We start from the raw sequence: 24813 nt of genomic DNA, 5'->3' as shown, positions 1-24813 counted from the left end.
GAGAGCTTGTTTAGCATGTGTAAGATTGGGGGTTGACATCTTAAATCCTGGACAGTACCGCAATACTATAATACTCTTACATCTGTTCCAGTCCTCCCTTTATATACCTTATAAACGTCCAACTCTTTTCTTTTCTGCCCTGCACAGCGTTCTCATGAAGAGAGGTGCAGTGCAGGCAGAAGAAGTAGAGCGTTTGGAGCTGGGTCTCTGGGGTTTGTGGGTTCGTAGAGCAAGTGTGAACCTCTTAGCACTCAAGCACACACAATGCTGCCCCCTAGCTCAATGTCTCCAGATGGAAACCAAACACAGTTGTCATGTGGTGCAAGTTACACCCAACACAGTTTTCTTTTGCTCTTCAGTAAGATCCTATGTTTATGGCTGCTTTGGGGTGCTATGAGAATTTTACAATTCTGATATACACATACGCATTTCCTGAGAAAGGTGTGTGATGCAGTAAACATTTTAGGTTGTTGGACTTGCATATATTTCATCAAGTACCTTACTTAAATTTTATTGTTTTTATGTGTCTGAGAGTGCAGCCCTACAATTTCTACAGCACAAGCATGACAGCACAAACGTGAGGCCAGAAGACAGCTTTGGCAGCAGTCAGATGCATGGCCGGCACTTTTCCCTGCTGAGATTCTCCTGCCTAGATGTGTTCTTATTTAAATGTGTATTCTTTCCCCCTCTATCTGCAGTACCTGCACTAGCCTTAGCAAGTTCTGCTCCAAACTCAGGCACCTCGACTTGGCTTCCTGTACATCAATAACAAACATGTCTCTCAAAGCTCTGAGGTAAGTTTCTTATAATATGGCTATTACCACATACTTGTGAAAAAGTAACTGATAACACAGCTAGAATTAAAGGCAGCAGTGTTTTACGGGTGTGTCTTGTCCCCGAGGACCTTTTCATGCCCCCGCTCACATTAAAATCACAGGGTACCTTAATACGAAGCATTCAGAGAAGTAAGACCGTAGAACAGAGCAGGATGGGTTATCTGCTAATGATCAGGCAGATGCTTATAAAAGACTGCTTTTTAAAAAAGGAAAGGTGCCGGTGGTGGGAGGTGGATTTCTGAATTGGAGGCCAGCCTGGTCTAGAGTGAGCTCCAGGACAGCCAAGGCTACACAGAGAAACCCTGTCTCCGGGGAGGAGGCATGGGAGGGGGGAGGAAAGGCCATGTGTAGTTAGAGCTTAGTTGGTTAAATGGGAGTCTGGAGACAGGTTATTGTCCAGCAGCTTTGACTGAGCAGCGCCCCTCTAAGATCTTTTCCTTGTCATCTTGCAGTGTTGTCACTAGGATTACATGAGACACTGCCAGCCCCACCTGAAGGCCTTTGTGTGCTTCAGCCTATTGTACATAAAGTGCTTTAAAGCACCTGTAATACAGTACTTTAAATGCGTATGGCAGTGTGTATTCCCTGCCTCCCTGTTCTCCTGTTTAAATACCTTAAAGCTAGAGGTGGTTCACACCAGTAATCCAGCACTTGGAAAGCTAGGGCAAGAGGGCCAGCCTTGACTGAGTGACAGAGCGTCCAGAAGTCAGACAGTGCTTAGAAGGTTTTCTTCATTTTGAACCCAGGGCTGTGCACGTGCAGCACATGCTGTCCCTGAGCTCAGTTCCCAGCCTCCCCTTGCCTCCTCGTTCTCATTCTTGATTTTTCTTGTGGTTTCTGTTCATTTGTTTTAAGACAGGGTCAGGTCTCACTGTGTATATCTGAACTCACTCTGCAGACCAGGATGGCTTTGAACTCAGAGACGCACCTGCCTCTGCCTCCAGAGCTCTGGGGTTTTGTTGCACTTCATCTTAATTTTTAGTAGTGTCTCACTACATACACCACCTGACCTATAGACCGGGAAGGCTTTGAATTTATGACCCTCCTGCCTCAGCCTCTCAAGTAGCTGCGATTACAGAGTGCTATCAGGCCTGACCTAGGGATGGATGGAGATATATATATATTTCTAGGCGGACCTTGAACTTCTGAAACACATGCCTTCAGTTCCCAAATAAAAGTTTATTTTAAAAGAGAAATTACTCATTCCCTTTAGAATGTATACAGCATTCTGCCTGCAGGCCAGAAGATGGCATGAGAACCCAGTGTAGATGGTTATGAGCCATCATGTGGTTGCTGGGAATTGAACTCCAGACCTCTGGAAGAATAGGCAGGGCTCTTAACCTCTGAACCATTTCTCCAGTCCAGAAATCTACTTTTTTTTTTTATTAGAAAGAGTTATATTATATTTTATGTATGTGAATATACTGTTAGTCCCTTCAGACACACCAGAAGAGGGCATCAGATCTCATTACAGATGGTTGTGAGCCACCATATGGTTGCTGGGAATTGAACTTGGGACCTTTGGAAAAGCAGTCAGTGCTCTTAACAGCTGAACCATCTCTCCAGCCCATGAGAAATTTACTTTTTTTTTTTTTTGAGACAGGGTTTCTCTGTGTAGCCCTGGCTGTCCTGGAACTCACTCTGTAAACCAGGCTGGCCTCGAACTCAGAAATCCTCCTGCCTCTGCCTCTGCCTCCCAAGTGCTGGGATTTAAGGTGTGTGCCACCACTGCCCAGCAGAAATTTACTTTTTAACTAGACTTTCTTATCTAATTAGTTCTGTGCATTAGTTCTGCTTACATACGTTAAAAATTAAGCTCTTGCTTAATTTTTTAAGCACTTGGGAGGCAGAGGCAGGTGGATTTCTGAGTTGGAGGCCAGCCTGGTCTACAGAGCTCTTAATCTTTTTATATTATGCTGCTGTATAACTATAATAGTGAGCCAGTCAAGGCTACTTACCCAGACAGTGTGTCAGAAAGAAAGAGCTGCCGGAAGGGGTGTGAAGCACAAGTCATTCTGGACTTCTTTGTGAGTACATGGTGTATCTGTGTATCTGAAACTGCTTGCCGTCTAAGATCGTCAGTTCAGTAACACCACTTGTAAGATATTTTCATACAGTTGCTCTCTTTTACTGAAGGCTTTATGCAGTGGATAGGACATGCATTTACAGATTTTTAAAAATATAAATGTCTGAAACAGCCATGAAATATGACTAAGATATACCTGTAAGTTTCACAGAGGCCCCAGGTAAGCATGCCCTGTGTCGCTGCACAAGCTGGTTAGAGAAATGAGTATCTCGGCTGGGTGGTGGTGGTGGTGCACACCTTTAATCCTAGCACTTGGGAGGCAGAGGCAGGCGGATTTCTGAGAGGCCAGCCTGGTCTACAGAGAGAGAGATGAGTGTCTCAGGTTGGGTGAGCCTGAGACAGGTGTGGCTGATGTTGGACTGAGAGGTTCAGACACACTTTTTTTTTTTTTTAAGATTTGTTTACTTATTTTATGTATATGAATACACACTGTTGCTGTACAGATAGTTGTGAGCCTTCACCTGGTTGTTGGGAATTGACTTTTAGGACCTCTGCACGCTCCAGTCAACCCCGCTCATTCCGGTCCAAAGATTTATTATTATACATAAGTACACTGTAGCTGTCTTCAGATGCACCAGAAAAGGGCATCAGATTTCATTTCGGGTGGTTTTGGGACTTGAACTCAGGACCTTCAGAAGAGCAGTCTGTGCTCTTATCTGCTGAGCCATCTCTCCAGCCCCAGACACACTTCTTAAGTAACTTGGGCTGAAGTCAGATTATTTATGTTAAAGATGAGCTTAAACTTGGAAATAAATAATTTCAGGACTTTTCTATAAGCGGGGCACTTGAAACTGTTCAGGCCGTGTTCACAGGGATAGAAGGTTTGAAAGCCTTCAGAATTCCAGGTAGGGCTAAACTGACAAGAGCAGAAAGATTCAAAGGTAGATCCAGGATACAATACACAGAGACCCAACACAGTCTATCCTTATGTCAGAGTGAAAAGACTATACTCTAGGAATATCCCAGATAAGGAAAGAAAGAACCTTTTAGAGGTTTTTGGGTTTTTTTTAATAGAAGTTTGAAAGTGTGATAGAACTGTGATACTAGTTAAATACCTCGAGAGGAAGTCTAACTGTGAACCTGAACTGTTGTCGGTTACTGTGAGTTTAAACTAGTCACTTAATTTCCAGTTCCAGCCTGTATCTGTAAAGCAATATGCGCTGTGTGCTTGCTGTGTAAAGTGGGTTTAAATTGCCCTGCCTAGTGATTCAGCCCTACGCGACCACTAGAAGATGAGGTGTGGCTGCAGGGGGGATGGAGGTAGTGACAGAAGATGAGGTGTGGCCGCGGGGGGATGGAGGTAGTGAGTGACATGCTTGTCTCCTGTGTTTTATCCTAAGTGAGGGCTGTCCACTGTTGGAGCAGTTGAACATTTCCTGGTGTGACCAAGTAACCAAGGATGGCATTCAAGCACTAGTGAGAGGCTGTGGGGGTCTCAAGGCCTTATTCTTAAAAGGCTGCACTCAGGTAATGCTCTGTGTAGTGCTCGTGAGAGTCAGGAGCCATCAGCTCTCTGTAGGGTTTCCCAAGACGTCCATCCTGAGGAAGGTGGGGGTTGGGGAAGCTGTGCACTGTGAAGACATGCTTCCAGAAGTCAGAACACTTTTCTTAGAATCAAGAATTAATTTCTGACCAAAGCATGAGTGGGGAGGGCAGCTGGAGAGACACTCTTGTAGTGCTGCTTATCTGTGCTGAAAAGAAAGTTTCTTTATGCCCTGCTACTTTGACCTGAATGGGCAAAAAGGGCAGTCTTGGTGTTCACCCTGGTATAACCAGCAGGAATTGTTCATAGATCTGCCACATAGACTGTATACAGGAAGTACATTTTAAAGAGTTCGTTTTACCTCCTGCTATATCTCACAAACTTCTTTAACACTTCTTTTTCATTAAAAAAAATTCCCAAGCTCAGGCATGAGGGTACATCCTTGTAAGCCTAGCATTTGGGAGGCTGAGGAAGGGACCTCCCTGTAAAGTTCAAAAGCAGCCTGGGCTACCAACATCATAAGACTCTGTCTCAAGAAAAAAAGTAACAATAAAAATAAAATTCAATTTCTCTGTGATGACATTAGAAGAAGCGCTCACAGAGTGGATGGAGTTAGGTGTGACTGCGTTTTATCAATGGGTGCTAAAGCTCTGCCATGGATCCCATTTAAAATGCCTGCTGTTCTGCCATGATGGGAAGATCCCTTTGTTTGAAACTTAACTTTGGTTGTATGATTGCCTTAAAACGGCAGGCAGCTGGAGCTTCTGGGTATTGGTGGAATCCTGAAAAATTGTTTGCAATGCATGGCTGACGCATCCCTTACCACCTGTCCAGGCTCTGTGATCCCCCCACTGATCCTCAGCAGCAGATAAACACCACGGATTCTGATCTTAGCTCTTCCTCCCAGAAGCTTGTTAAAAAGAAAAACGAAAACCTCATGTAGGTTGTAGAACAGTAAAAATTGCTTTGTCTGTACTCAACGCATCATGAATATTATTACTAGTGCTAGAAATAAAATCCATGCCCAGACATGATGACACAAGCCTGTAATCCAGCAGAAAAGGAGAGATCAGGCCAGACTGGTCCACATAGGGCTCTAGGATAACCGGGACAACATAATAGACCCTAACCGTAGGGTCTAATCATAGCTCTTTTCTAGATTTGATATTAATAGGAAATTGGTATGGCAAACACTGACTTGTAGAAAATCCTGATTACTACTACTACTAGGAATAAGGCATGATACTTTTTTTTCCTTTGCAACTGGGTTAGCTATATTGAGAATGTATTGATGAATGTGTACAGTCTTTTTCTCCTTTGAAACAATGTAGTAAACTTTTGTTTTTAATTTTTGCAGCTAGAAGATGAAGCTCTCAAGTACATAGGTGCACATTGCCCTGAGCTGGTGACTTTAAACTTGCAAACTTGCTTAGTAAGTATCCTGCACCATTATGTTTCTGTATTAGTAATTCCTCGGTAACAGTATTACAAAAGTTTCATGAAAAACAGTGGCTTACAGGCATAGTGATGCACACCTATAATCCTGGGACTGAGTAGGGACAAGAAAGTAAAGGCAGCCTGTGCTGTGTAAGAAGTTTTAGACCAGCTAGACCTTGTAGTGAAACCCTATTTCAAATACAAAATGGGCATAATGATTCACACATGTGATCCCAGTGTTTACAACCTGAAGCACAATTGCAGTGAGTTCATATCAAGCTACACAGTGATGCCTACACAGTTGCTATGTGTCCCTCCCTTTTTTGTTTGTTCGTTTGTTTGTTTGTTTGCTGCAACATGGTCTGCTTATGTAGTCCAGGGTGGCCTTGAACTTAAGATCCTCCTGACTGGTCCTTACAGTGTTTGGGTTATTGGTGTATGCCCAAATATCCTAGTGTGACATTTTACTTATTTGTAACATTTTTTTGAAGTTTCAAAATGTTACTTCAATTCAAAATTATTTAAAATACTAATTTATATCTGAATTAAGCACATCTATTTAGTTGTTATATTTGTTCTAAAAAACACAAATAAATAGATGCTGTAGTGAGATTGTAGCCACCCACAATGTATTTTTGTATTAATTTTTAGCTATACTGGTAAATATGTTTATACTATTAAAACACTGCTGTCCTAGCTGGGCACAGTGGCACAAACCATTAATCACAGCACTCAGGAGGCAGAGGCGGGAGGATCTCTGAGTTCCAGGACAGCCAGAACTACGCAGAGAAACCTTATCTCAGAAACAAACAAAACAAACAAAGCAAAACAAAAAGACTAGTTCTTATTCATTTTCTAGGTTTTAAAGCTTTTTATGGGTCCTCACCATGATGTGCCCCATGCTTAGGTTAAGATCTCACACAGAGTGAACCCAGCCACAGCCTGCGCCACCAGGAGCTAGCTAGAGGAAGCCAGCCTCTGGGCCTGGGTGCCCAGGGCACGTGCTGCCTCCTACAAGTGTGTGTGTGCCTTTCTCTTTCTTTCTTTCTTTCTTTCTTTCTTTCTTTCTGTAAGTAGTGCTTACTGATTCTTCTCTCTTTTGTGTTTTAGCAAATCACAGATGAAGGTCTCATCACCATATGCAGAGGGTGTCATAAGTTGCAGTCCCTCTGTGCCTCTGGGTGCTCCAATATCACAGATGCCATCCTGAACGCTCTAGGCCAGAACTGCCCTCGGCTTAGGTAAACATTGTTTATTTAGCTCAAAGTAATAAAGGAGAGGAACCTGCCATGGTCCGTGGTTTCCTTTGGCATTTTGAACCTTTAAGCACACTGCAGTGTCACCACCCTTGTAGCTGCTGTCCTGCTGGCTTTGTTCTGTGATGACATGTAAATGACATGAATCAACAAGGGATCTTACTGGTCATTGTAGGAAAAAATACTTGTTAAAATTCCTTTCTCCACATCTTAAAAGCCCATCCTGAGGTCATTAATGTCTTTGTAATCCATAGAAGATTTTTTTTTAGTTCTATATAAGTTCTTATGTTTACTATTATTCATTCATTCATTTTGAAGCAGGGTATCTATTATGTGTACTGTCCTGGAACTCTTTATGTAAATCAGGCTGGCTTTAAACTCAGATTCACCTGCCTCTGTTTCCCAAGTAATGGGACTAAAGGCACATGCCCAACCAGGTTTATTATTTAGAACAGCTTTGTTACTCTGTAACTCTTTTCTGAATGATTTCTTAGAATTTTCTGTTAGTATCAAACCATATTCCAGGAAAAAAACATGCATAACATGTTTTGTAGTGCGCATGACCCACAAGGATAGTTAGGTATTGTTTTAGGGGCTTACAAATACTGATCTCTAATGTAAAGCACTATTTCTATCTTCATATTATAGAGAGAGAAAGCCCAGGTCCAGGGGAGGGGAGTGAAGTGACCGCTCAAAGGCCCGTAGGCAGTGAGTGTGCGAGCAAGGATTCTGAGACGGTGCTCTGGCACGTTCTTACGTATAGTAACAATCACAGAGCAACAAATCTAAGACTGTCCCTGCTCTCCCAGTGATGAGCCAACCACAGCTGCTGAAAAAAGGTTCCTGGGGAGGGGGGGGTGACATCACCTTCAGTCTAGAGCAAAGCTCGTCCTCAGGGAGTAAGGAAGTCACCCGACCTCCAGGAGGCAGTCCATGGTAGCCCTCCATGCTTTACCCATTTCAGCTCTACCTCCTGTGGGCTGCTTACATTGTGAGAATGGCCAGGTCACAGGCTGTCTTGTCAGACCCTCCCTACAACACTCATTTCTGGTTTTTGATCATGATTTATTTTGTTTTGGCTTCACTTTTTAAACTTTGGTTATAAGGGTTTTTAGGGAAACAGGTCTGGTGCTATCATACAGCACAGCCATTACCAGGCTTTACACAGAACGAGCAACTTTTGATCTCCCAGTCTGTGAGAGATATGAGGTCAGTGTTAGCTAGGAGAATGGCTGCCGTCCTGGCGTCCTTCTGAACGCCCAGCAGCCTGTGGGAGGAGCCGGGCAGCCTCCAGCAGGGGGTTTCCCATCGGGACAGACCTGTACTCCAGCAGTCCTCTTGCATTTTTATTAGACTTTTTTTTTTTTTTTTTTTTTTGGTGTTTCAAGACAGGGTTTCTCTGTGTAGCCCTGGCTGTTCTGGAACTCACTCTGTAGACCAGGCTAGCCTCGAACTCAGAAATCCACCTGCCTCTGCCTCCCAGGTGCTGGGCTTAAAGGTGTGTGCCACCACTGCCCGGCCCCTCTTGCATTTTTAAAGCAATTGAAATCTGCAGACCTACATGAAAGACAGAAAAGAGTCACTTAAGCAGCAGACGGCCTGATACAGTATTTATCGCCATTCGCTTTGTTCTCTAGGAGCAGGCTGCCTTCCAGGGGAAGCAGTAAACAATCAAGAAGGCTTTTAATGAAATTTGTCATTATCTACCTCTGTATTCTTTGATTGCATCACCCTGAAGTCTAGTGTTGACAGGACCACGTGATAACTACGTGAAACGAGATTATGCACAAACTTGTGTAGTCACTAGTGTCGTTCTGTGTTATGAGCAGTCAGAGAATAACGATTGCTTTCTCAAATTACTGCTGTTTTAATAAAACTGGGTTTCAGGAACCAGGAACCTAACTTTCTTTTCACTTCTTTTTAACAGAATATTAGAAGTGGCCAGATGTTCCCAGTTAACAGATGTGGGCTTCACTACCCTGGCCAGGGTAAGAATTTCTCAAGGTTCTGCAGTTGGTTTTCTTTTCTTTTTTTTATTTTTTATTTTTTTAAGATTTGTTTATTTTATGTAAGTACACTGTCACTCTCTTCAAACACACCAGAAGAGGGCATCAGATCCCATTACAGATGGTTGTGAGCCACCATGTGGTTGCTGGGATTTGAACTTACGACCTCTGGAAGAGCAGTCGGTGCTCTTAACCACTGAGCCATCTCTCCAGCCCCTATAGTTGGTTTTCATAGTGGGTTTTGTTTTTGTTTTTGTTGGGGTTGGGGGTGGAGGGGTATTTTAGAGAAAGCAGCAAAGAGAGAAGCAGCAAGTCAGCAGGACTAGGTATGAGCCAGGAGACTGCCTGTGGCTGCAGTCTGTGCTGGAGCCCCAGACCTGGGGCCACCAGAAGCTGCAGCTGGCTTGGGAAGTGCAGACAAGTTAGAGAGCTGTTTGTTGATTTCTCCAGCTCACTAAGGTAGTGAGTGACATGAAACTGGGGTTTCTTGGCACTTTGTAAAGCAATGGGGATTGGCATGTAATTGAGCAAGAGAGCTGTTTAAGGAGCTACAGGCCTGGTTAATAATAAACCAGACATAAGAGTCTTTTCCAGAGGATTTTAATACTTTCTGGAAACCTGAGGGATCTTGGCTTTGAGAACAGCCTGGACCACAGAGCAAGACCTTATTTCAAAAAGCAGAGAGTATGATAGAATGGCACTGGACTGACAGCAACTGAACCACTGTGATTTGATTGCTGTCTTAGGGATTTTTTGGCTTTTATGATTTACCAGTGCTTTAGAAGTTTATACTGAATTATGTGGCATTATACTTTGTAGAATTGCCATGAACTTGAAAAGATGGACCTAGAAGAATGTGTGCAGGTAAGAGTGGGATTTATCCTCGGCATGTTTGTGGTAGACACTGCATGTGTGTTGCAGAGTGCCCAGCCCTCTCCCCAGGCAGGACACCAAAGCACCCAGCAGTGGTGCTGATCTTCCATGCACAGCAGGAATCGGTGTTCACAGTATAAAAATCCAGAGGCTGTGTGACAGCTGCCATTTACTATTAAGTTAGTGTCTCCCGTTCACTCGCCTCTCGTTGATGCTAAGTGCTGTGTCTTCCCCAGAGTTGGTCCCTCTGAGTTGATAGGCTTCCCTCTATGCTTGCCGTACTTCAGATCCTCTCAAGCCCTGTGTCATAGAAATAAAGGTTGGATAGGGGTTTGAAAAGAGTAACTGGCAATTTAGGCAAATCTTTTTTTCAAAAAGCACAATGAAGATGTCCCCTGGAAACTGAACCCAGGTCTTCTGGAAAAGCAGCCAGTGCTCTTAACCAGTGAGCCAGCACTGGTGCTCTGGAAGCACCTGATCTCTGAATGTTGAAAACCATGTTTGAGCCAGATAGTGGTGGCACACACACTTTTAATCCAAGCACTAGGGAGACAGAGACAGGTGGATCTCTGTGGCCAGCCTGGTCTACAAGGTAAGTTCCTAGACAGTCTGGGCTACACAGAGAAACCCTTATCCCTGGGAGGGTGGGGGGTGAGAAATAAATAAATGAATAAATTTTTTATTTTTTTCGAGACAGGGTTTCTCTGTTTAGCCCTGGCTGTCCTGGAACTCACTCTGTAGACCAGGCTGGCCTCGAACTCAGAATTCCACCTGCCTCTGCCTCCCAAGTGCTGGGATTAAAGGTGTGCGCCACCACTGCCCCGATGAATGAAATTTTTGATCAGTGTTATTTTACTGGCTCATGTAGCATGTGGGACTGAAGCCCTAAGGCTTGTTATTTAGTGATACCTGAACTAGAAGGAGAGTTGCATAGAGTATTAATTCATGAATTGCATCTAAATTAATTTTACTTACAACAAACTTGCTTGTTTTTTAGATCACAGACAGTACGTTAACCCAGCTCTCCATACACTGCCCTCGGCTTCAAGTATTGGTAAGTGTGACTTTGACTGTCTCACTTTTAAATTTATTTACCCAGAAAAACTTTCAGATTTATTTATTTTACTTTTTGTGATTTTTTTTTTTCCTACATGCATGGATATTGCTCCATTTATGTTTGTTCCTATTGGATCCTCTGGAACTGGGGTTATATATCATTATAAGCCACCATGTGGTGCTGGGGATTGAACTCTTTATATTGTGCGTGTGCATGTACATAGTGTGGGTGTGGGCACATGGTCAGGGGACAACGATCTGGGGTTAATTCCCTCCTGGCACCTCTGTGTGGGTTCTGGGGAACAAATTCAGGTCACCAGACTTGAAAACAAATCCTTTCACCCACTGAGCCACCGAATCATCTCACTGTCCCCAACCTAGAGGTTTAAGACATACTGCTAATGAGGTGTAGTAGCATATGCCTGTAATCCCAGCACTCAGGAGGCTGAGGCAGGAGGATCACCTGGAGTTTGAGGCTAACCTGGATTATATAGTGATGTGCATTTGCAGAACAAAAACCTAGAATTGACCCATGTTTTTACAGGACACATTCCTCTGGCTCCTGATTTGGATGAGTCTATAGGAGGTATTTTGGTTGATGGTTCTCTGTCCAGAACAGAATACAGAACACTCGTATGTTTGGTTGGTCAGGTTATGTGTAAGAGACCATTATCAATAGCCATAAAAAACATCTTTGCTAAGTATGCATTTGTGCCCTGAATCGGGTAGTCAGTATTTAGTTATGACTTGCTAAAAGTTTGAGCCCTGTTTTGTCTTGTAGATAAGAAAAGTGTTAATTTGGGGAATTGATTTGTTTGTTTGTGACACCATGGTCTTACTGTACAGCCCTGACTGTATTAGAACTTGCTCTGTAGACCGAGTTGGCCTTGAACTTCTAAGAGTTCCTCCTGCCTCTGCTGGAATTAAGGAGTGTGCCACCGTTCCTTGTGAGGGTAGGTAATTTTTAAGGCTATCTTACTTTGTGAAATAGTTCATAGTCATTCCATGAATTCACAAAATAAATTTGTAATTAATTTTAAAAAAAGCCTTAGTGATAGATGTGAGAGCAAAAGGCAGTCAGTCATCTATGGTTTGCATTCTTGAATGGCTCTAGATTGGCACCGCATTCACCAGGACCAAGCGGAAAAGTCTGTGTTGGGATCTGACATGAGTCTGTGGCGAGAGCAATGCCAGAAGCTGCTTGGTTGTCCATCTTTGCTCTCTTTGGTTGCAGAGTCTTTCTCACTGTGAGCTCATCACAGATGATGGAATTCGTCACCTAGGGAACGGGGCCTGCGCCCACGACCAGCTGGAGGTGATTGAGCTGGACAACTGCCCACTAATCACCGATGCATCCCTGGAGCACTTGAAGAGCTGTCACAGCCTTGAGCGGATAGAACTCTATGACTGCCAGCAGATCACCCGGGCTGGCATCAAGAGACTCAGGGTAAAGAGCACTGCTCGATGGCCCTGCCTTCCCCCTCGTCTCCCCATTTTTTTTTCCCATCCAGATTTCTCTGTTTTAATTTCCTTGGATAGTTAGCAAGCAAAACTCAGGGTAGACTCCACCCGTATATCAAGTGAGACTGGTAGGAAAGTGCCCCCGAAGGGAAGAAGTCTAGGCCTTCACCAATCCCCAAAGAACAGACAAAACTAACAACCAAAAAAGACCCCCATGCTAGAATTTGGTTCTAAAAGGAAGACAGGCAGGACAGAGAAAAATGCCTGGCAAGGTGTGGTGTGCATCCTGATAATCAGGAGGCTGAGGTGAGAATCTTAAGTGAGGTGCCAGTCTGGACTGGAGTGAGACACTGGAAGGAAGCCACAAGAGAGGCTGGAAGGTGCAGTTAGGGGCAGAGAGCTTGCCTAGCATGTACAAGGGAGAGGTGGGGGGTCCTGGACATGGTACAGCTCCACATTTGCTTCCGGAAACAACAGTGTGGCAACCACCTCCCACAACAGAGACAAGGGGTTCTTGGAGTGATGGAGACCTTGCATCAAGAAGACAGACAGTCATGAGCTAGCCAGAGCATCCTTTTTTGCTGGTATTTTGATTTTCCCTTTTATTTAGCTATTGAAGGGTATCTAAAGGTAGAATCCCCATTTTGGGGCCCTCTGACTTAACAAGGAACACATGCCTTAAACCTAGTAAGTATTCAGATGAAGACTAGAAGCATGTTTTGATTCAATACGTAATTGTTTTAAATTTGTCTAGCTTCTTCAAGCTATGGGATTCTAAGTGTGAACAAGATGAGAAATTAATTTTGTTTTCATTCCCTTCCCTCCCATAGAACAGAGTACACCCTGGGCTTCTGTACATCCTAGGGGTGCTTAGCATCCCTGCTCTCTAGCAGTCAGCCCCTTGGTTTCTCTAAGAAGCAGCATTGCGATCTCTTTCTCTGTGAGCGAGCGCACTCTCATTACTGTTTCTGTCTTGTTTCAGACCCATTTACCCAACATTAAAGTCCACGCCTACTTCGCCCCCGTCACTCCACCCCCATCAGTAGGGGGCAGCAGACAGCGCTTCTGCAGATGCTGCATCATCCTATGACACTGGAGGTGGTCGACCTTGGCGAACTGAGTATTTAATGACACTTCTAGACATACCGTGGAGTCTCTCCGGTGGAAGCAACCCCAGCGTTCTGGGCAAGGTTACAAAGCGAGGGCAGCGTCCAGATCCCCAGAGCCGCACATACACAGGCACATGCATCCTCACCCCATCTGCTGTGGTTCTGTGACCATGGCTCTGATGTTCATACCGGCTGTAACAAGTGGGTTGGTAAAACCTAACCATTCCCTTTGGACATGCCCAGAAGCAATCGCAGGCCATGGTAGAGGGAGGGGACATTCCAGCAGAGCCCAGTGTTACTGCTAATGTGGTTTCTTTATTTTATTAAGGGATTTCTGTGGGGGTTTTGAAACAGTAACTATGATCCTCCAGGGTGAGAGGTAGCATGGAAAACAATATATGGTGTGTCCAGGGACCAGAAAGAAAACTTCTCTGCATTGTAGAAATGCTAGCCATCCATTGGGAGATGCCTGCCTGCGAGACTGACTTCTGGGCTTCCTTGTTCCCATGCCGACATGCTGAGCATGCTCACAGAGAAGGCTCATCCAATTCATCTGGTGTTTTAGTATTTGACCCAGAGGATTTTTAGAGGCTGCATTGAAATCACTGGGGTCCAAGTAGAATTCCTTTTCTTATCTGCTCAGTTTGTCACTGTATGTCACTGCACCCGTCTTCTGTTCTCTCGCTCACTGCCCTCCCTCCAGTCTGTCTGTCCTCCTCAGGATGCTGCCCACTCGATTGTTACTATGTTGCTGTTGTGTTTACAGTTTGCATTTTGGATGAATTAGTTGGGGTCACCAAACATTTTTAAAAGAAACATCAATAAATATTTTTTTAATCTAACTTTTACCGTCAGGGGACCCTGCCTGAATCTTTGCCAGTCTGGAAAGAAATTTTAACAAAAGCAGGAAAGTTATGATAAGAAATAGACTGTTTGGATGAAAAGAAACTTTTCTTTTGGTTTCTGTTGTATCCTGTGCTGTATGCTCGTTTGCACGCTGTGCGCTGTCCCCGGAGTGCTGTCCTGCGTATTTCCTTCCTTCCAAACTCTCTGAGCTTACTAAGACAAGAGAAGTGCATTTTAGTGTGTAGGGTGGGTGATGAATCCCCAAGCTGAGCCTGGATGTCCCTACTGCCCAAGCTCAAGCACAAATGACCAACATCCTGTGCCAGCAGGCATGTGGGTGTGACTCTGCCTGTGTCTGAGTTACCTGACTGAGTTACTTGCTTTGCGGCAGTGCTGCTGGGGTAGGGGCTGCTGCCGGTTTCTTGATTCCCCTCCCACATTTAATCCCATAAGGGATACAAGAAGAGCTGGCTGCCTGTGTGTTAACAGAAGACCTGAGCATCTCAGTTGTCTCTCTGTAGACTTCCTCTGAAAGGAGATATGAAGGCAGCCAGCTAGGAGCACTGGGGCAGCCAGAGAGCCTGGAGAGGGAGTGGGGGCTCAGAGTCTGTACCAAGCCTGGGCACCTGACACCAGAGCATAGGGAACAAGTCTAGTACCTATGGCTCAGAGTCAAGAAAAAGCAAGAGAAATGAGTTTCTAAGGCATATTTCTAAACTCCAATGGTAGAAGCCTTGTGTGATATTCATTAGGGTATCGGGGGAGAGGGGCTTTCAGGACATGGATGTGCAAGCCTATGATCCTGGCTGTTTTAATGTATAGGTGCAGGCTCTGCCAGAATATATAGGAATAAAGTCTGATATATTTCTCCATTAATGTAGAAAACAATCAGATGAAAGGCCCTCAAATGCTATACTACCACATTTATTTATCGTATTAAACATATTTAAAATCTTATTTTATTATGCTCTTTTGAAAGCTAAATTACTTGTGTTTTTATTCCTTTTTCTTTGAACATAAGTTCAAATTACCTTGAGAGAAATCTCTTTTCCTCTGAGACCGACCTTCTTGTTACATTGCTCACCTGACTGGTCTCAGTCACCTGACTCCAGTCACCCTCCACTTTAGCCAGCAGCACCCTGAGAGGCTGGGACTTGGCTGGCTAGTCCTGCTTTACCTTACAGGGATATTTGCGTACCTCCTACCCCAAGACAAAGTCTACTCTGTAGCCGGGCTGGCCTGGAATTTGTGGTTATCCTTTTGTCTCAGCCTCTGTAATCCGGGGATTATAAAGTTAGGCTCGGCGCACACTTACTTGTATACACACTTGCAGATGTATTTAGATGTAGATCTTCTAGGTCTTTCAAACAAAACCAAAAGAGGTTGAGGGACCATCAACTCTTAAACTATGTTGTTTTGTTTTGTTTTTCCCTAAGTGCCTAACAAGTTGACAGTGAGACCTGAACACTGAGCAGGTAGTGCACTCGGATTCGATTGCCCCAGTCCGAGTCATTCGGGTACTTCCTTTTTTTTCCATTAAAGTTTGAGTGAGTCCCTTAATTACTAGTGTTTCAAAAGTCTTGAAAGTGCTGTCTGCCTTCTCAGAGTGTATTGCAGCGCGCACTGCACACACACACACACACACACACACACACACACACACACACACACACACACGTTCATTGGCTTTGTCTTGGTGACCCCTGCTGGTAAGGCAAGAACACAGGTCCAAAGGAGGGGGTACAGCACTGGCTGCATTCGATCAGGCGGGCGTCATGTTCCTTTCTTAAGTAACAGCGGGCCCATCATGCATGGAGGAGTAGAGAGAAGCTCCCTATGCATGGATTACTTGTAAGAATTCGATAGGGTTTTGGTTTGGTTGGCTGGGTTTGAGTTTGTTTTTAGGACCGTGGATGGAACCCAGGGCCTTCTCAAGCATTCAGCAAATGCTCGACCACTGAGCTATATCTTCCGCTCTAGTAAAGTTTAACATGAAAAATGCCTTTTTAGGAAAGCCTACTGGGGGCCGCCACAATGGCTGGAAGCATGCAGCCCTAGAGTTCGGCCTCCTGAGCACACACAAAAGACTGGGATGGATTTCTGTGAGTCTGTAATTCCACCGCTCCTATAGCCAGAAGGTGGGTGGAGGCAGGAAGAACAGGCCGGAGGCTTGAGGGCCCTCATTCTGGAGCACATACACTGACAGAAGCCAAATAGAACCTGCTTTACCAAGGTGTGCAAGGGAGAGAGTGACTCCAGGAAGTTGTCCTCTGACCTCCACGCAAGGTGTGGCATGTGCAAGCCTGCCTTTCACAATAAAAATAGGAAGAAGGAAAGGAGGTATTGAGGGTTGTGCCTGTATCTCAACACAAAAGATGCAGAGGCTGGGGGGTGCTGCTGGTACCCGACCAGACCTGGATACATAGCCAGGGACTGTCTCGGGGTGGGGCGGGGAAGCCTGTGAGTCCATTTGTCTCATTTTACACCCAATCCCGAACATGCCTTTTACAATGGGGAAAGAAAAGAAAAGTGAGGCCTATGGGCTCAGGTCTGAGATGAAAAGGCTCTGAGTTTGAGGTCAGCTTAGGCTACACTGTGACACTGTTTCAGCAAGGCAAGCAAAAAGAGTAAGGCACTCTCAAAGATGTTCCCCTAGCCTCCAGGTGGCCAGGAGGGATTGCTATTATACCTGGAGAAAGATCTTGAATATATAGACGTCGGTTGTAGGCCCTGTCCCCCTGTGTCATCTGTAGTATTCTACCACCATTAACTGCTGCCGCTTTATTAGCCCTACGAATGTGGCCACCAATCTCTCTGGTTCTTCCAGCACCCGCCCTGCCCTCTGTCTAAAAGTCTGTTGCATTTTGGCATCCAGTCTATCTTTGGACTCCTTTCCCTGGTCACAGAGAGCTGTCGTGGGCAGAATGGATTACAGTACAGTAGAGTGGAAGTGCCTTGGGTTATTTCTTACGTGATGATCCGTGGTGTTTGGTTTTGGACTTTGAGTTGAATTTGAGGTCTAACTGGCTCTGAGGAGTATAGAGACCTACCATCATCTCTCCCTCTATATTTCAAATATTAAACCACTCTGCTTAATGTTTTAGAAATGCATTTGACTACCCCTGCTTTCACCCTGGCAGTCTTTCTGGAGGGGGTTGTTTTTGTGAATTTCTGGTGAGATTTCTGTCTACTAGGTTGATGTAGTAGACATGTAAGTCAGAAATGGTATTTTAAGTGTTTCCCAGGGAAGGTTGGTGAGTAACTTACCGCGCGTTGTTTTGGGTGTTCTGTACTGTTTGGAATGTTTGTCGTAGCTATGGGCCACTGAAGTCTATTTGATATTTTCAGTTGTCTTTTAAAATGTGTTTGAAACATGCCTTGACTTGACATTGTTAGGGCGGAGGAGAGTTGTCACTGGAAAGGAGAGAGACTCCCTGCCTATCCATGGGCAGCCTGGGAGGTGACAGCAGTGAGACTTGGAAGGCCTCATAGATTGTGACTGATCTTGGGCTGTTGAGATGGCTCAGCAGGTAAAGGCCGTTTGCAGGCCAGGTCCGACAGCCTGACTTGTGACAGTGACGGAACAGAACTGACGGCTGGAAACTGTTCTGACTTCCAGGATGTACCACGGAATCCATGTACACACATGCGTTACAATACAAGATTATTTAAAAACCAAGACTGATCACTCTAAAGTCAGGCAGCTCACCGAGTCATCAGTGAGAGGGTAGACAAGGAATGGGCCCCGTTGAACCTTTTCTGTGCTGTGGTTTCTGCTGACAGACCAGAGGATAAGCCCAGCCTTCTCTGAGAAGAGCTAGCGTGTTTGCTTGGAGGTCTTAAAGCAGAAACCCTTATATGACCTGAAGACAAAAAAAGTCAGAGGGATGCAGGAGAGAAGGAATCACAAACCTCCTCAGAAGATGCAGAAAGGACATGATTAGCCCTCCTGATTTGAGAATAAAATTTGGCTGTAAATACAATATCCAAATGTCCTGACTTCACATCTTCATTCTCCAGAAAAAAAAAAAATTAAAAATATCTACATATGCTATTTAAGCACCGGCTGCTGTAACCCTGCCTCCTCCCTTTTACCTGCTGGAAACTACCACAGGAGGCAGGGTGTTCTGTTGTGAAGGGCTTCTGGGGCTTCCCACTGGAGCCCGATCCACTGTGTCGTGCACTCTGATTTCTCGGCACATCGATTCTGCATCTCTGGAGGCTTTCGGTTATTTATTACCCTCTCACTTGAGTCTGAATGAATCCTGGGGGGTTCAAGGACGTGATGTGTAATACTTGAGAGGGAAACGCTTTTGTTCTACAAACTACATGTGGAAAGTTGGAGAACAGCCACCTGCAATTCTTTGGTCTCTGCCACACGAGTGTGTGGTCTAAGGCTTTGTGGAGTCAAGTTTACTAAAGTGTCAGTACTTCTCAGCCAGGGTGCTTGTCAGACAAGAGCCCTGAGCAAGCAGAAACCTAGTGACACTTCCCACTATATGTCCCGCCAAGAGCTGGCACAGAGAAATGACAGGCAAGGTCCATGAGAGCATGCTTTTGCTTCAAGAAGCCCGTCTGCCCTGCGCTCATGAGACTGCTCCTTGCCATGGGACACATTTACTGGGTTTTTCCTGGCATCAACTCCATGCTCTTTTGGTGGGAAGAAGGGCTTCCTTGCTTCTGGGGACAGCATTAGTCCCAGGACAGGAGTATGGACCGTAGACAACAGTCCTCCCCATACAAAGGGGTAGCAATAGACAGGCGTCCTCTGCCTGGGCCCAGGAGATCTGTGAAGTTACAGCCTTTTGCTCCGTTTATCGTGTTAGCTCCGATCTGCCCTGTATTGCTGCTTACGTGTTTCTTCCTGTACCCTAACGTTTCACTCTCAGCTCCCCCAAAACATTCAACCACTCACAATTTGTAGCACTGGAGAATGGGGACTTCTATAAAGTCTTAAAGGACTGAGTGATGTGGCTCATTAGTTAGCTCCTCCTCTCCCTGGAGACAGAGTGCCCTGGGGCTGTAGCAGGAGGAACCTTGCTGTCCGTCGATGTCTGGGTTTCCATAGGAAGGCTTGCTCCTTGTAGGGATCATTTCTTACATATTTCTGACGACTGTTAATCTCTAACAAGTGGTAAGCCTGATTCCTATGACACCCCTCACCCCACACACACTCATACTCGACACACTGACACCTAGATCCTGTTGGCACGTCCCAGAATCTTTGGGGCAGCTCTTCCTCCCTGACCCCAAGAATCAGAGAGTACCGGTACCACCCCAAAGGGTGTCTGGAAGAGGCTTGAGCTCAATTTCTCCTTTTGTTTCTCCACTCTGGCCACCTCTGTTTTTTGTTTTTGTCTCCCAGGAACTATTTCCAGTTACTATCTCCTGGTGGTATCTTCTGCTTACCCCTGCCCACCTTCCAGTGACCCTGAGGGCACAGACCTGAGTGACCCGTGTGGCCTGTGCAGAGCTCAGAGCACTGTGAGGCCACTCAGGGACAGATCGGTTGGTACCTGGTGCTGCCTGCAGAACTCGGTCTTCAGTCCTGCACACCCCCCACCCCACTCCGCTGACTCCCTGAGAGGTAGCAGGGCAGTCACAGTGTGACCCCTGTGCCCTAGCTGCTGGGCCTGACCTGGACATAGCTGTATGGGGCTGCTGCTTGCTTGTTTTCTCACCAGGCCTGCGCCAACACTTGGCCACTCCCCAGGCCCCCGAAACTGTTCCCCAGTGGGGACTTAACACCACCTTCCATTAGCTAAGTGACTGTATGCACACCTCATACTTCCAGCATCCAAGGATGTGGAGGTGAGGAGGATTGTTTTAAATAAATAAAATCCAAGGAGTCAGTAGACGATTCTTTTTGCTTTAAAATCTTTGGACTAAAGATATGTTTTTATATATATAAATATATAAAGTAAATTGTTATGTAACTATTATTGTTTCCTGTATGTTCTAATTTTGTTTTATGATGTAATTAAAGGAAATAAGCTGTGAAGACTTTTCATTTCCCTGTGGAAACAGCCTGACTTGAGCTATGATTCCTAAACACGGGTCCTAGAACTGCAAAGGCTCTTAAGGCCGAATGGACTTTTGTGGGGGACATTGATGCTTGTTAAATACTGTCTCCTCTCTTCACTTAAATATCAATTCACTTAATAACCTTAGCTAGTACTCTTTTCTACGAGACTTCAAGAAACAAAAGACGTAGTGTAAACCCGAGCTGCCTTAACTAGGTTCACCCAGGTTCTCCCTGGAGGGAGAGCGCAGCAGTCATGGGCCCTTGCACCCTTGCAGAGGGCTGCAACTCATGGTGCAGGCCAGACCGGCAGCAGTAGGGATAGTTGCTTCCAGTCTGTTTGTGTCTGCCTGGGTTCTGTCCCAGCACTGCTCCCTGCAGAAGAATCCCTCAGCCTGAGTCCCTGGCTTACCTTACCTTCCAAGGAAGGGTGAATTCAGATGGAGCAAGTGCAGAGAGATGCGTGCAAGTGCTGGAGTCAGTCAGACTATCCAAGTTCAGATCAGTAGCCTATACCACCTATGTGGCTTCAGACAGCTGTCTCCACCAGCAGTATCTAATACAGGTCTGGGAATCGCAGTGGCACACAGCTAACTAACACCACTGTATTTGCTGCTTTTATTGGCTTCATTCTGACAGATTCCAATATCCAGCCTATAGTAAAGGTCTAAGAGACACACAGGAGTTACTTATAGCAGGTTCTTGTCACCTCGGTGGTAGAGATGAGTAAGAGACTGGCTTCAGACACGGTGATGCATTCCTCTAAGCCCAACACTTGGAAGGTGAGGTCCTTGGGATCCTGAGGCTATACAGAAAAACTTCTGTCTCAGAAAGTCAACAGGGAGGGGGCTGGAGGGGTCACTCTGTGGCTAAGAGTGCTTGCTGCTCTTGCAGAGGACGTGGGTTCAGTTGCCAGCAGCCACATCAAGTGGCTCAAACCACCTGTGGCTTCAGTTCCAAGAGATCTGATGCCTCCTCAAGGTCTCTGCTGACAATATGTGCTCACACAGGATAGGCAAATTTAATCTTTAAGAAGCAGAGCAGGTTCAAGGTCATCTTTGACTATGTGACAAATTTGAGGTGAACCTGGGCAACATAACACCTTGTTTCAGACCAAAAACGGGGGTACACAGAAAAGACAAAGCACTTGCCTAGCATATGAAGGGTACTTGATTCAGTGGACAACACTATTTTTTAAAAATGTTACCTACAATACCAAGAAAAAGCCCTTGAAATCCTAAGTCCCATTTGACATCCCCACCCCACACACAGACTTTTTTTTTTTTTTTTTTGGCTTTTTCGAGACAGGGTTTCTCTGTATAGCCCTGGCTGTCCTGGAACTCACTCTGTAGACCAGGCTAGCCTCGAACTCAGAAATCCACCTGCCTCTGCCTCCCAAGTACTGGGATTAAAGGCGTGCACCACCACTGCCTGGCTTCACACAGACTTTTAAAGGCAGCTTCTCGTTATGTATCCCAGGCGAGTCTCGGAAATGAAATCCTTGTGACTCAGTCTGCTGACTGCCAGAATTACAGGTGTGTGACATCTATTCTTTATGCTGCATAAATTGCAGATGAGGTCTGAATTAGTCATCTGTGGGCCATACAGTCCCTGAGAGCCAGCAGAGGTGTCTGCCTGGCTTATCCAATAACTCCGTCATTGTTAACTTTCTGAAGGAGACAGTGCCCGGGTTTTTAAGTAGGCAAGCTTCTCCTCTGTCGATCCAGCCAGGCGTTGTCTTCCCACCCACTTTCTCTAGCCAGAGCCCATCAGGTTTCAGATTCAACAAGGGAGTGAATCTGAGCAAAAAAAAACTGTTAAAATGAAACCCATTATTTTGAATGCTAAAACAGAATGCTTTGACTGATGATTGGTGAGATTTCTGGGGTGGGGTGGGGTAGGGGGGGTGAAGGTGCCTTCTGCCAGCCCTGCCAACCGGAGTTCCATGGTAGGAGACAACCAACTAATACAAATTGTCCTCTGACCTCCATACATCCCAGCATGTGTGCACCCAACCCACTAAGTGTCATTTAAGATTTTTAGCTGCCAAGTAGTGGTGGCATACGCCTTTAATCCTAGCACTTGGGAGGCAGAGGCAGGTGAATTTCTGAGTTCGAGGCCAGCCTGGGCTATACAGAGAAACCTTGTCTGGAAAAAAACAAAAAAAAAAAGAAAGAAAGAAAAAAAAATACTTTTAGTTGAGGGCCTCAGCAGTTAAGAGAACCGACTGTTGTCCCGAAGGTCCTGAGTTCAAATCTCAGCAACCACGTGGTGGCTCACAACCATCCGTAATGGGATCTGACACCCTCTTCTGGTGTGTCTTAAGTCAGCTACAGTGTACTTACATATAATAACAAGTAAATAAATAAATAAATAAATAAATAAATAAATAAATAAAAGAATTTTAGTTGAAAAGTGCCCAAGGCGGAGTGTGTAGCTCAGTGATAGCACATCTCCAAGGCTGTGTTCAGTCTACAGAACTTCAAAGAAAAAGACTCAGAAAGTTTTATGTATGGCCTTAATATGGGGAAAGATTGCTCAAGGCTTGAAAACATTAAATAACCTCAGTTTCATTAAAGGCAGGTGTTAATGGTATGTCATTGGCTGCATGTGCAAAGCCTGGATCTGATGCCCAGCCCTGCCTTATGTCTCAGCACTTAAGGGGAACAGCATTTTAGTCCCCAGACCTCTAGAGCTAGCTTTAGGTTGATGGGAAAGATGGAATGCTGAATTGTAGCTGGTCTTTGCTACTTTGTGGGTTCTTCTTCCCGTCCTCCTTTTAGGAAAGAAAGAAGGATGGAGAGGAAAGAAAGAGAGTTCTCTGAATCTAGTTTTTGTTTCTTCTTTGCTTCTAGCTGGTCTTTCCTCCTTTGTAGGTTCTCCCCCACTCCCACCATTTCACCTCCATCACTACATAGTAGGAAAAGGATAGAGGGGAGAGAGAGAGATCTGAATCTAATGTCTTCTTCTTCTAACTACTAACAAACGCAACCAACCCCCCCAACAACCAACAACCCCACCTTATTGGGGTTCTAGCACTTATAAACCCTCTGAAAAATTCCCAGAATGTCAAACATCACACCATTGCAGAAACTGTCTACACCTAGCAAACCACACCTCTGCCAGAGTCAGCAGCTGGGAAGCCGCTCCACATCCCCACACCTGGGATTAAGCCAAAAACATTCTCATCATATTTCTGTGGGGTGTTTTTATTTATTTATATTATGTGTATTGGTATTTCTATGTGTTTTTTTATTTATTTATATTATGTGTATTGGTATTTCTATGTGAGAGTGTCAGATTTCTATGTTAGAGTTACAAACAGTTGTAAACTGCCCTGAGGGTACTGGGAATTGAACCCTGGTCCTCCGGAAGAGCAGCCAATGACAGCAACTGCTGAGCCATCTCTTCAGCCCGATTTCTGGTTGTTTTGTGGGTTTGTTTTGTTTTTTTTTTTTTAAGAAACTAAAGTTCCAGAATTCTCACTACATTGAGTAGTCTTTAGTCTTTTGGAGGCTGTAGTATTTGCTTTTTGCCCAAACCGACTGAGTGGAGGGCTGGGGATCCAGCCAGAATGATTTCGCCCCAGGCCTCATCCCTTTCCCTGTTAAGGGTTCTATTTGGTTTTCTAAGGTTTATCTATTTTATGTATATGAGTATACTGTAGCTGTCTGCAGACACACCAGAAGAGGGCATCAGATCTCATTACAGATGGTTGTGAATTCCCATGTCGTTGCTGGGAATTGAACTCAGAACCTCTGGAAGAGCAGCCAGTGCTCTTAACCTGTGAGCCATCTCTTCAACCCTACCCCTATTAAGAGTTTAAAGAATGTTTTTACTTAGGAATTCCAAAGCCAATAAAACTGGAACAACACATTATGTCTCTGTAAAGTTAACTCCTTGACTGGAGAGATGGATGCTCAGCGATTACGAACCGGCTTCTTGCAGAAGACAAAGGTTTGGTTCCCAGCTCACGTGGTCTCACGTGACTGTCAATAACTGATCCCATGGGATCTGACAGGACAGCTGGTCTCCCTTGGTACCAGGCATGCATGTGGAGCACAGGCAAAACATATTCTTTTAAATCTTTGTAGGTTACATTTTATAGGCTTATTTTTTGAGGCAGTTTTGCTATGTAGCTCTAGCTGTCCTGGAACTTAATGTGTAGACCAGGCTGGCCTGGAATTCATAGAGATTCTCCTGCCTCTGCCTCGTGAGTATGTGGGATTAAAGATTTGTACCACCACATCCAGCTTTAAAAAAATTAATCTTTAGCTGGGCAGTGGTGGCGCATGCCTTTAATCCCAGCACTTGGGAGGCAGAGGCAGGTGGATTCCTGAGT

The 24813-nt window shown here is 45.0% G+C and overlaps 1 protein-coding gene across 3 annotated transcripts in view; it reads left to right on the top strand.

Annotated features, from left to right (window-relative positions):
• The window catches only part of Fbxl20 (F-box and leucine rich repeat protein 20), a 70079-nt gene extending 49629 nt beyond the window's left edge, over positions 1–20450 (top strand). For all 3 annotated transcript variants that reach the window (XM_031355004.1, XM_031355006.1, XM_031355005.1), the window contains exons 7-15: positions 699–794; positions 4263–4389; positions 5763–5837; positions 6953–7083; positions 9026–9086; positions 9924–9968; positions 10975–11031; positions 12268–12480; positions 13477–20450. In XM_031355004.1, coding sequence (XP_031210864.1) covers positions 699–794; positions 4263–4389; positions 5763–5837; positions 6953–7083; positions 9026–9086; positions 9924–9968; positions 10975–11031; positions 12268–12480; positions 13477–13584 — 913 coding nt within the window. In that variant the 3' untranslated portion in view covers positions 13585–20450. The remainder of the gene's footprint in view (positions 1–698; positions 795–4262; positions 4390–5762; positions 5838–6952; positions 7084–9025; positions 9087–9923; positions 9969–10974; positions 11032–12267; positions 12481–13476) is intronic.
• Positions 20451–24813: the final 4363 nt, after the last annotated feature.

Source organism: Mastomys coucha, unplaced genomic scaffold (assembly GCF_008632895.1).
Source record: "Mastomys coucha isolate ucsf_1 unplaced genomic scaffold, UCSF_Mcou_1 pScaffold5, whole genome shotgun sequence".
NCBI classification, from domain to species: Eukaryota; Metazoa; Chordata; class Mammalia; order Rodentia; family Muridae; genus Mastomys; species Mastomys coucha.
Note: the sequence above shows the minus strand (reverse complement) of the source record. Positions and strands in the feature narration are given on the sequence as shown.